At 39.9% G+C, this 14,447-nt stretch overlaps 1 protein-coding gene across 1 annotated transcript in view; it reads right to left on the bottom strand.

The window, feature by feature from the left end:
- LOC128692823 (rifampicin phosphotransferase) overlaps window positions 1–14,447 on the bottom strand; it is a 240,021-nt gene that overhangs the window by 96,142 nt on the left and 129,432 nt on the right. The window contains exon 19 of the mRNA XM_070092185.1: window positions 5,349–5,483. Coding sequence (XP_069948286.1) covers window positions 5,349–5,483 — 135 coding nt within the window. The remainder of the gene's footprint in view (window positions 1–5,348; window positions 5,484–14,447) is intronic.

Here is a 14,447-nt window from a genome sequence, read left to right as displayed (position 1 = left end):
CCAGTAACACATACACTGAACCAGTAACACATACACTGAACCAGTAACACATACAGTGAACCAGTAACACATACAGTGAACCAGTAACACATACACTGAACCAGTAACACATACACTGAGCCAGTAACACATACAGTGAACCAGTAACACATACAGTGAACCAGTAACACATACACTGAGCCAGTAACACATGCAGTGAACCAGTAACACAGACAATGAACCAGTAACACATACACTGAACCAGTAACACATACAGTGAACCAGTAACACAAACAGTGAACCAGTAACACATACAGTGAACCAGTAACACATACAGTGAACCAGTAACACATACAGTGAACCAGTAACACATACAGTGAACCAGTAACACATACAGTGAACCAGTAACACATACAGTGAACCAGTAACACATACAGTGAACCAGTAACACATACAGTGACCCAATAACACATACAGTGAACCAGTAACACATACACTCAACTAGTAACACATACACTCAACTAGTAACACATACACTGAACCAGTAACACATACACTCAACTAGTAACACATCACTCAACCAGTAACACATACACTCAACCAGTAACACATACACTCAACCAGTAACACATACATTCAACCAGTAACACATACACTCAACCCGTAACACATACATTCAACCAGTAACACACACATTCAACCAACAACACACACACACTCAACCAGTAACACATACACTCAACTAGTAACACATACACTCAACTAGTAACACATACCCTGAACCAGTAACACATACACTCAACCAGTAACACATACACTCAACTAGTAACACATACACTCAACCAGTAACACATACACACAACCAGTAACACATACACTCAACTAGTAACACATACACTCAACCAGTAACACATACATTCAACCAGTAACAAATACACTCAACTAGTAACACATACACTCAACCAGTAACACATACACTCAACTAGTAACACATACACTCAACTAGTAACACATACACTTACCCAGTAACACATACGCTCAACCAGTAACACATACACTCAACAAGTAACACATACACTCAACCAGTAATACATACACTCAACCAGTAACACATACATTCAACCAGTAACACATACACTCAACTAGTAACATACACTCAACCAGTAACACACACTCAACTAGTAACACATACACTCAACTAATAACACATACCCTGAACCAGTAACACATACACTCAACCAGTAACACATACACTCAACTAGTAACACGTACACTCAACCAGCAACACATACACTCAACTAGTAACACATACACTCAACCAGTAACACATACACTCAACTAGTAACACATACACTTACCCAGTAACACATACGCTCAACCAGTAACACATACACTCAACTAGTAACACATACACTGAACCAGTAACACACACTCAACCAGTAACACATACACTTAGCCAGTAACACATACGCTCAACCAGTAACACATACACTCAACTAGTAACACATACACTGAACCAGTAACACACACTCAACCAGTAACACATACACTTACCCAGTAACACATACACTCAACCAGTAACACATACACTCAACCAGTGACACATACACTCAACCAGTAACACATACGCTCAACCAGTAACACATACGCTCAACCAGTAACACATACACTCAACCAGTAACACATACACTCAACCAGTAACACATACACTCAACCAGTAACACATACGCTCAACCAGTAACACATACACTCAACCAGTAACACATACACTCAACCAGTAACACATACGCTCAACCAGTAACACATACGCTCAACCAGTAACACATACGCTCAACCAGTAACACATACGCTCAACCAGTAACACATACGCTCAACCAGTAACACATACACTCAACCAGTAACACATACACTCAACCAGTAACACATACACTCAACCAGTAACACATACACTCAACCAGTAACACATACACTCAACCAGTAACACATACACTCAACCAGTAACACATACACTCAACCAGTAACACATACACTCAACCAGTAACACATACACTCAACCAGTAACACATACACTCAACCAGTAACACATACACTCAACCAATAACACATATACTCAACCAGTAACACATACACTCAACCAGTAACACATACACTCAACCAGTAACACATACACTCAACCAATAACACATACACTCAACCAGTAACACATACACTCAGCCAGTAACACATACACTCAACCAGTAACACATACACTCAACCAGTAACACATACACTCAACCAATAACACATACACTCAACCAGTAACACATACACTCAACCAGTAACACATACACTCAACCAGTAACACATACACTCAACCAATAACACATACACTCAACCAGTAACACATACACTCAACCAGTAACACATACACTCAACCAGTAACACATACACTCAACCAGTAACACATGCACTCAACCAGTAACACATACACTCAACCAGTAACACATACACTCAACCAGTAACACATACACTCAACCAGTAACACATACACTCAACCAGTAACACATACACTCAACCAGTAACACATACACTCAACCAGTAACACATACACTCAACCAGTAACACATACACTCTACCAATAACACATACACTCAACCAGTAACACATACACTCAACCAGTAACACATACACTCAACCAGTAACACATACACTCAACCAATAACACATACACTCAACCAGTAACACATACACTCAACCAGTAACACATACACTCAACCAGTAACACATACACTCAACCAGTAACACATACACTCAACCAGTAACACATACACTCAACCAGTAACACATACACTCAACCAGTAACACATACACTCAACCAGTAACACATGCACTCAACCAGTAACACATAAACTCAACCAGTAACACATACACTCAACCAGTAACACATACACTCAACCAGTAACACATACACTCAACCAGTAACACATGCACTCAACCAGTAACACATACACTCAACCAGTAACACATACACTCAACCAGTAACACATGCACTCAACCAGTAACACATGCACTCAACCAGTAACACATACACTCAACCAGTAACACATGCACTCAACCAGTAACACATACACTCAACCAGTAACACATACACTCAACCAGTAACACATACATTCAACCAGTAACACATACACTCAACCAGTAACACATACACTCAACCAGTAACACATACACTCAACCAGTAACACATACACTCAACCAGTAACACATACACTCAACCAGTAACACATACACTCAACCAGTGACACATACACTCAACCAATAACACATACACTCAACCAGTAACACATACACTCAACCAGTAACACATACACTCAACCAGTAACACATACACTCAACCAGTAACACATACACTCAACCAGTAACACATACACTCAACCAGTAACACATACACTCAACCAGTAACACATACACTCAACCAGTAACACATACACTCAACCAGTAACACATACACTCTACCAATAACACATACACTCAACCAATAACACATACACTCAACCAGTAACACATACACTCAACCAGTAACACATACACTCAACCAATAACACATACACTCAACCAATAACACATACACTCAACCAGTAACACATACACTCAACCAGTAACACATACACTCAACCAGTAACACATACACTCAACCAATAACACATACACTCAACCAGTAACACATACACTCAACCAGTAACACATACACTCAACCAGTAACACATACACTCAACCAGTAACACATACACTCAACCAATAACACATACACTCAACCAGTAACACATACACTCAACCAGTAACACATACACTCAACTAGTAACACATACACTCAACCAGTAACATATACACTCAACCAGTAACACATACACTCAACTAGTAACACATACACTCAACCAGTAACATATACACTCAACCAGTAACACATACACTCAACCAGTAACACATACAATGAAGTGCACACATTCTTGTTACATCAGAACACTCTGAAGAAATAAACAGATACACTCATAATACAAACACACTCATGGTACAAGCAAACACACTTATGGTACAAGCAAACACACTCATGGTACAAGCAAACACACTCATGGTACAAGCTAACACACTCATGCTACAAGTAAACACACTTATGGTACAAGCAAACACACTTATGGTACAAGCAAACACACTTATGGTACAAGCAAACACACTCATGACACAAGCAAGCACACTCACGCTACAAGCAAACACACTCATGTAACAAGACAAAACAGTCATGGAACAAGACAAAACAGTCATGGAACAAGACAAAACAGTCATGGAACAAGACAAAACAGTCATGGAACAAGACAAAACAGTCATGGAACAAGACAAAACAGTCATGGAACAAGACAAAACAGTCATGGAACAAGACAAAACAGTCATGGAACAAGACAAAACACTCATGGAACAAGACAAAACAGTCATGGAACAAGACAAAACAGTCATGGAACAAGACAAAACACTCATGGAACAAGACAAAACAGTCATGGAACAAGACAAAACAGTCATGGAACAAGACAAAACAGTCATGGAACAAGACAAAACAGTCATGGAACAAGACAAAACACTCATGGAACAAGACAAAACAGTCATGGAACAAGACAAAACAGTCATGGAACAAGACAAAACACTCATGGAACAAGACAAAACAGTCATGGAACAAGACAAAACAGTCATGGAACAAGACAAAACAGTCATGGAACAAGACAAAACAGTCATGGAACAAGACAAAACACTCATGGAACAAGACAAAACAGTCATGGAACAAGACAAAACAGTCATGGAACAAGACAAAACACTCATGGAACAAGACAAAACAGTCATGGAACAAGACAAAACAGTCATGGAACAAGACAAAACAGTCATGGAACAAGACAAAACACTCATGGAACAAGACAACAACACACTTGCACAAAACTAAACATAAGTAAGAGGAGTACCATATAATAATTGATGCTTCAGCTGAGATTATCTTTTACAAGTAAGATAAATAATACTGACGATATGTAAAAGAGAGATGTTCTCAACATTATGTAAGTTTACTGGAAGAATGTTTTGCCCACCAGGGCTTTTATCAGTCCTATGAGGTCTTCAGCAGACAGTCTGCTGAAGAGGACCTCAGTATAGAGTACTCCTCTTGGTGTTTACTTCATTTTCTTAAAGTGTGTTCACTTCCACCCCTGACCAGTGTTTCATCAAACATTGTATTTAAATGCACACTCGTGTATTTATAAAACATATTTCAATTATCAACAGATGTTTGTCCAGCATAGATGTATAGCAACACCATAAAATAGTGTGAGGTGAGAGCAACACAGAGGACCTACCTGGAGGAGGTCAGGTAGGTTACGGGTGATCTCCTGGTAGAGTGTGGCAGCAGAGTCCATCCATGCACATCCCAGGTCATAGTCACCAAACATCTGCTGGGAGCGTCGCACCCGCCGGGTGTTGCTCAGTTTGTCCTACACAGTGTGAACAGTAAGTTTATTCAGGTATACAAAAATACAGTAACATAGAATTATCATACATAGCAGCATATGTATAGTGACCCTGGGATAACCCATCTTAACACAATACTACCCGGTGATTCTTTTATAAATGGCTGAAGATGTTGCTCTGGTAGGCTACTGGATGTACAATCATAATTTTAGAATACAATAATAATATTAGATTACAACACTAATAATTTTAGAAGACAACTATATTAGAACACAATAATAATTTTAAGACACAACAATCATAATTTCTTTTTCATTTTTTTTTCGAAAGTTATTGGGACTTTTGCAGATGTAGCATCATTATTTTTAAAACCATAATTTTTTTGTTTTCAACAAGTCGGCCGTCTCCCACCGAGGCAGGGTGACCCAAAAAAGAAAGAAAATCCCCAAAAAGAAAATACTTTCATCATCATTCAACACTTTCACCTCACTCACACATTATCACTGTTTTTGCAGAGGTGCTCAGAATACAACAGTTTAGAAGTAGTATACACATATAAAGATACACAACATATCCCTCCAAACTGCCAATATCCCAAACCCCTAAAAAATATTACTAAAATATTACTAATAATATACAGGAAGTCATTGTTTTACATTTCCTCAGTTAAGTTTTCATCAATATCCACTCCAAATTTTTTTTTTAAATTCTGACCTTTTTAATATATTTGTTTGTTACAAAGAAAGAAAATATATTTTCTACCACTCTTGTCTGAGCTAACTTTGTTATATTAATAATTAAAATAAAATAGGCCATAATATGGCGAGTGTCCACCAGCAATATTCGATATAAAATCACTTCCCGTCCTGCCCAAGTCTTAATCTTTGGTCTTAAGTAAGAGAAAACTGTATTTTGTAGCGGCTAACTGCGCTAGAACACCAGTTTTGTAAGGAAAACATCGAAACAAACGCGATTTTCGCGGAATTTTTTTTTTTTCGAGACGGGGGGGGGGGGGCGGCCGGCGTTCCAGGCCAATATGTTGGAAGTAAGTTGACTTATTTCACTTAACTACGCCTTTATTACTTAATTAAGTGGAATAATATCTTATTGAAAATTATTTACAGTAAATAGAGTAAATACTTCGTCTTGTGCACCAGAAATGAAAAGAAATCTGACGAAAAACAACAATAAAAAAAAAATTCCTACAAACTCCCTTAATAACTAACAATGTATACTAACCTGCAACGCTTCTGCAAAGTTCAATATTCCTGTGCTCTTGCACGAGCCTTGATATATATATATATATATATATATATATATATATATATATATATATATATATATATATATATATATATATATATATATATAAAATATCAATATATTTTATATTATTTTTTTATTATCACACTGGCCGATTCCCACCAAGGCAGGGTGGCCCGAAAAAGAAAAACTTTCACCATCATTCACTCCATCACTGTCTTGCCAGAAGGGTGCTTTACACTACAGTTTTTAAACTGCAACATTAACACCCCTCCTTCAGAGTGCAGGCACTGTACTTCCCATCTCCAGGACTCAAGTCCGGCCTGCCGGTTTCCCTGAACCCCTTCATAAATGTTACTTTGCTCACACTCCAACAGCACGTCAAGTATTAAAAACCATTTGTCTCCATTCACTCCTATCAAACACGCTCATGCATGCCTCCTGGAAGTCCAAGCCCCTCGCACACAAAACCTCCTTTACCCCCTCCCTCCAACCATTCCTAGGCCGACCCCTACCCCGCCTTCCTTCCACTACAGACTGACACACTCTTGAAGTCATTCTGTTTCGCTCCATTCTCTCTACATGCCCAAACCACCTCAACAACCCTTCCTCAGCCCTCTGGACAACAGTTTTGGTAATCCCGCACCTCCTCCTAACTTCCATACTACGAATTCTCTGCATTTGAACCAAGTGAGAGAGTAATTGTGGTAGGGGACCTAAATGCTAAAGTAGGAGAAACATTTAGAGAGGGTGTGGTAGGTAAGTTTGGGGTGCCAAGTGTAAATGATAATGGGAGCCCTTTAATTGAACTTTGTATAGAAAAGGGTTTAGTTATAGGTAATACATATTTTAAGAAAAAGAGGATAAATAAGTATACAAGATATGATGTAGAGCGTAATGACAGTAGTTTGTTGGATTATGTATTGGTAGATAAAAGACTGTTGAGTAGACTTCAGGATGTACATGTTTATAGAGGGGCCACAGATATGTCAGATCACTTTTTAGTTGTAGCTACACTGAGAGTAAAAGGTAGATGGGATACAAGGAGAATAGAAGCATCAGGGAAGAGAGAGGTGTAGGTTTATAAACTAAAAGAGGAGGCAGTTAGGGTAAGATATAAACAGCTATTGGAGGATAGATGAGCTAATGAGAGCATAGGCAATGGGGTCGAAGAGGTATGGGGTAGGTTTAAAAATGTAGTGTTAGAGTGTTCAGCAGAAGTTTGTGGTTACAGGAAAGTGGGTGCGGGAGGGAAGAGGAGCGATTGCTGGAATGATGATGTAAAGAGAGTAGTAAGAGAGAAAAAGTTAGCATATGAGAAGTTTTTACAAAGTAGAAGTGATGTAAGGAGGGAAGAGTATATGGAGAAAAAGAGAGAGGTTAAGAGAGTGGTGAAGCAATGTAAAAAGAGAGCAAATGAGAGAGTGGGTGAGATGTTATCAACAAATTTTGTTGAAAATAAAAAGTTTTGGAGTGAGATTAACAAGTTAAGGAAGCCTAGAGAACAAATGGATTTGTCGGTTAAAAACAGGAGAGGAGAGTTATTAAATGGAGAGTTAGAGGTATTGGGAAGATGGAGGGAATATTTTGAGGAATTGTTAAAAGTTGATGAAGATAGGGAAGCTGTGATTTCATGTATAGGACAAGGAGAAATAACATATTGTAGGAGTGAGGAAGAGCCAATTGTGAGTGTGGGGGAAGTATGAAACACTGTCTTGCAGTCAGAATACACACCCACCTCGGTCCCTTTATCTTTTTCACCACCTATGCTCGCCCAAACACTATTCTCAACATACACGACCTTTCCTTAGTCTTCAACTACACCAACACACCAACATACCTACTAGCTGACATGAATGCCAAACACACCGCCTTTCATCACGCAAGTAACAACCAACTTGGTCTCCAATTACTCAACCTCACAAACCATAAACACCTAATTCATCTTGGCCCAGACTTCAATACCTTCTACAACCACACGGGCCAAGGCAAACCAGACATCATTCTGGCAAACCGAGCCAGCTCTCTATTTCAACACTACATTTCACCTGACCCTATTACAGGCTCTGATCACATCCCAGTCATCTTACACATCTCCTCCAACCCTATCCTCATTCCAACCACACCTTCCTTCTCCTACAAGAACGCTGACTGGGATGCTTTCAAACAACACATAGACAATATTAACCTCACCTATGATTACAACAACAAACCCATCTCTGACATCGATACTCAACTTGATCTCATCCAGGACACCATTACACAAGCAACCAACATCGCAATACCAAAGAAAACTCACACCACTCGTTATTCCTTCAAACCGTCACTCAGAACAAGAAGACTAATTATCTGCTACCACAACCGCTTCCTCTACAACACACATAGATTTAATCAAGTCCGATTAGATCTCACTTACCTTAGAAACGATATTTTACGCAGCCTAGACCAAGACCACAACAATCACTGGTTACAACTCATACAACAAGCAGACAAGCAGCGTATTAAAAACACTAAAGCCTTCTGGAACTTTATCAAAAAAATCAGAGGCACAACTCCCACCAACAAATTCAAACACATCACCCACAACAACACACACATCTCAGACCCGCAGGCTGCTGCCAATATCTTCAAACACATCTGGGAGAACATCTTCCACGCTCACCCACCTCACCCTAACGTTATTCAACACATTCAGAACATAGAACACTGGAACACTGCACACACACAAGAAACAACACCAGATAGCCACATACATCTAGACTCTCTTACCTCCTCCCAAGAACTCGACACTCCTTTCACATTAAAACTCTCCTCAGACACCTTCCTCCCAAGGCTCCTGGTGCTTCTGGCCTAAACCATATTATCCTGAAACACCTTCCTGACTCTATCATTACTGCCTATACAAACCTCCTCAATGCCTCCCTTGCCTCTGGATACTTCCCTTCCCTCTTCAAAGCTGCTACTGCTATCCTCCTTCCTAAACCCAATAAAGACCACTCTGACCCTAGAAACTATCGCCCTATCAGCCTCCTCGAAACTTTAGGAAAACTCTTTGAAAAACTCATCAATCATCGCCTTCGCAGATACCTGGAACACAATTCTCTACTTTATGATGGCCAGTTTGGCTTCAGAACACACAGATCCACACAGGATGCCATTAACATCATTCTCAACTACATCCACATCAACACAAAACAAAGAAACAGGACAGCCTTGGTTGCAAAAGACGTTGAAAAGGACTTTGACACTGTCTGGCACGAAGGGCTCAAGTACAAACTCTGCACTAACTTCAACCTGCCTCTCACTACTCGTAAACTCCTCTGCAACTTCCTAGACGGCCGTACCATGAGAATCAAATTCCAAGGCTGTTACTCTGACTACTTCACACTAAAAGCCGGAGTACCCCAGGGATCTGTCCTCTCCCCTACCCTCTACATTTTATACACTAATGACATTCCAACACCTGTATACCACAACTCCATCACACTAGCCTATGCAGACGACATTACACAACTTGGGTACGGGAGTTATTTCTTGGGTGGCTTTAGGTAGAGATCGTTTTGATAAGGACCTGCCTCGTATGGGCCAGTAGGCCTTCTGCAGTGTTCCTACATTCTTATGTTCTTATGTGAGGCAGTAGGTAAAATGAAAGGGGGTAAGGCAGCCGGGATTGATGGGATAAAGATAGAAATGTTAAAAGCAGGTGGGGATATAGTTTTGGAGTGGCTGGTGCTATTATTTAATAAATGTATGGAAGAGGGTAAGGTACCTAGGGATTGGCAGAGAGCATGCATAGTTCTTTTGTATAAACGCAAAGGGGACAAAAGAGAGTGCAAAAATTATAGGGGAATAAGTCTGCTGAGTATACCTGGTAAAGTGTATGGTAGAGTTATTATTGAAAGAACAGACGGAGAGTAGGATAGCAGATGAACAAGGAAGTTTTAGGAAAGGTAGGGGGTGTGTAGACCAAGTGTTTACAGTGAAACATATAAGTGAATAGCATTTAGATAAGGCTAAAGAGGTTTTTGTGGCATTTATGGATTTGGAAAAGGCGTATGACAGGATAGATGGGGGGGAGGCAATGTGACAGATGTTGCAGATGTATGGTGTAGGAGATAGGTTGAAGAATTGAGACACTTATGCAACACATGGGAATCTTTATTGAAGAAACGTTTCGCCACAGTGGCTTCATCAGTCCAATACAAAGTAGAAATGGGTAAGGAGAGTAGAAGTTTTGAGGTAATCAGTCCCTCAACCTGGAAACGATGTGTTCAGTCCATCACTCTTGTAGGAAGTGCAGCACAGGGCCAGAGAGGTGGCTTATATACTGCGGTGAGATGAGTGATGGACTGAACACATCGTTTCCAGGTTGAGGGACTGATTACCTCAAAACTTCTACTCTCCTTACCCATTTCTACTTTGTATTGGACTGATGAAGCCACTGTGGCGAAACGTTTCTTCAATAAAGATTCCCATGTGTTGCATAAGTGTCTCAATTCTTCAACTTGTCGGTTTTCAAAACCATTCATCACATAGGAGATAGGTTGCTGAAAGCAGTGAAGAGTTTTTACGAGGATAGTGAGGCTCAAGTTAGAGTATGTAGGAGAGAGGGAAATTATTTCCCAGTAAAAGTAGGCCTTAGACAAGGATGTGTGATGTCACCGTGGTTGTTTAATATATTTATAGATGGGGTTGTAAGAGAAGTAAATGCGAGGGTCTTGACAAGAGGTGTGGAGTTAAAAGATAAAGAATCAAACATAAAGTGGGAGTTGTCACAGTTGCTCTTTGCTGATGACACTGTGCTCTTGGGTGATTCTGACGAGAAGTTGCAGAGGTTGGTGGATGAATTTGGTAGGGTTTGTAGATGAAGAAAATTAAAAGTGAAGTTTGGAAGTTAGGAGGAGGTGCAGGATTGCCAAAACTGTTGTCCAGAGGGCTGAGGAAGGGTTGTTGAGGTGGTTCGGACATGTAGAGAGAATGAAACGAAACAGAATGTCTTCAAGAGTGTATCAATCTGTAGTGGAGGGAAGGCGGGGTAGGGGTCGGCCTAGGAAAGGTTGGAGGGAGGGGGTAAAGGAGGTTTTGTGTGCGAGGGGCTTGGACTTCCAGCAGGCATGCGTGAGCGTATTTGATAGGAGTGAATGGAGACAAATTGTTTTTAATACTTGACGTGCTGTTGGAGTGAGCAAAGTAACATTTATGAAGGGATTCAGGGAAACCGGCAGGCCGGACTTGAGTCCTGCAAGTGGGAAGTACAGTGCCTGCACTCTGAAGGAGGGGTGTTAATGTTGCAGTTTTATAACTGTAGTGTAAAGCACCCTTCTGGCAAGACAGTGATGGAGTGAATGATGAAAGTTTTTCTTCTTCGGGCCACCCTGCCTTGGTGGGAATCGGCCAATGTGTTAATAAAATATATATATATATATATATATATATATATATATATATATATATATATATATATATATATATATATATATATATATATATATATATATATATATATATATATATTGTGTGTGTGTGTGTGTGAGAGAGAGAGTATCTAAAGAAAAATGTTTATGAGGAGGTCCAAGATCTTTAAATATTCGACTTTTGCCAGAAATGCTGTGCATAACTACGGGCTTTCTGCAAGCACAGCCAAATATCACCCATCTCTGTACAACACTGCCTCATGTAGAAATACATTTTTTACTTTGACTGACTTGTGGAGCTGACTTATAATTGCAGTAATGTAATTCGGTAAGTATTAGGTGATGACAAAATAATTCCTAAGCAACAAAGCCAGCAAACAGCAGTGTCCTCACTGGGAGATGACAGCCCAGTTAGTTGTATCTGTCAGCAGTGTGTGATGGACCTGGGAGGTCACTGGCGCAAGTTTTCTACACTTACTTTGCTCTAGTCCCAATACATTCTACCTTACCTAACCTTTCTCAGCTTAGCGTAATCACTACACTACGCCCCCTGGTATACCTTAAAAGAGGCTCAGGAGTCTCCCTGTCTCCTAATATCATGTTTATTTCCCCCCTATACTCTTCCTTGTTAATAATTATTATCCCATTTCCTTTGTCTGCTTTCGTAAGGTGAAGTCCAGGATCTTTCCTTAATTCATGGTATAACTTAACAAATCTTTGCAACACAATTGTCCTCAAAGATTTGTTAAGTTATACCATGAATTAAGGAAGATCCCAGACTTCACCTTACGAAAGCAGACAAAGCAAATGTGATAGTAATTATAAACAAGGTAGATTATAGTGGAAAAATAGCATATTATTAGAAAACCGGGGAAGTGACGTCCCCTTTAAGAAGCTACTGATGAGATCACAAGAATGACTTGATAATGTGACGTCCCCTTTAAGAAGCTACTGATGAGATCACAAGAATGACTTGATAATGTGACGTTCCCTTTAAGAAGCTACTGATGAGATCACAAGAATGACTTGATAATGTGACGTCCCCTTTAAGAAGCTACTGATGAGATCACAAGAATGACTTGATAATGTGACGTCCCCTTTAAGAAGCTACTGATGAGATCACAAGAATGACTTGATAATGTGACGTCCCCTTTAAGAAGCTACTGATGAGATCACAAGAATGACTTGATAATGTGACGTTCCCTTTAAGAAGCTACTGATGAGATCACAAGAATGACTTGATAATGTGACGTCCCCTTTAAGAAGCTACTGATGAGATCACAAGAATGACTTGATAATGTGACGTCCCCTTTAAGAAGCTACTGATGAGATCACAAGAATGACTTGATAATGTGACGTCCCCTTTAAGAAGCTACTGATGAGATCACAAGAATGACTTGATAATGTGACGTTCCCTTTAAGAAGCTACTGATGAGATCACAAGAATGACTTGATAATGTGACGTTCCCTTTAAGAAGCTACTGATGAGATCACAAGAATGACTTGATAATGTGACGTCCCCTTTAAGAAGCTACTGATGAGATCACAAGAATGACTTGATAATGTGACGTTCCCTTTAAGAAGCTACTGATGAGATCACAAGAATGACTTGATAATGTGACGTTCCCTTTAAGAAGCTACTGATGAGATCACAAGAATGACTTGATAATGTGACGTTCCCTTTAAGAAGCTACTGATGAGATCACAAGAATGACTTGATAATGTGACGTTCCCTTTAAGAAGCTACTGATGAGATCACAAGAATGACTTGATAATGTGACGTCCCCTTTAAGAAGCTACTGATGAGATCACAAGAATGACTTGATAATGTGACGTTCCCTTTAAGAAGCTACTGATGAGATCACAAGAATGACTTGATAATCAGGCAGAGATTACTGGCGTAAACTTCCCCTCACGTCTCTTACACAACTACTGAACACCCACAACATGTAGGTAATATGTTGCATAAAGACCGTAGAACTACAACATACCTTCATAATACCACACAACATACCTTCATAATACCACACAACATACCTTCATAATACCACACAACATACCTTCATAATACCACACAACATACCTTCATAATACCACACAAAAACTGCAGCAGCAGCCAGAGGACAGAGGAACCACACAGTGTTGACCAGAGGACAGAGGAACCACACAGTGTTGACCAGAGGACAGAGGAACCACACAGTGTTGACCAGAGGACAGAGGAACCACACAGTGTTGACCAGAGGACAGAGGAACCACACAGTGTTGACCAGAGGACAGAGGAACCACACAGTGTTGACCAGAGGACAGAGG

The sequence above is a fragment of the Cherax quadricarinatus genome, chromosome 38 (assembly GCF_038502225.1).
Source record: "Cherax quadricarinatus isolate ZL_2023a chromosome 38, ASM3850222v1, whole genome shotgun sequence".
In the NCBI taxonomy this organism is placed as follows: domain Eukaryota; kingdom Metazoa; phylum Arthropoda; class Malacostraca; order Decapoda; family Parastacidae; genus Cherax; species Cherax quadricarinatus.
The sequence above is the reverse complement of the archived record's forward strand: the minus strand, read 5'-3'. Positions and strand labels throughout refer to the sequence as shown.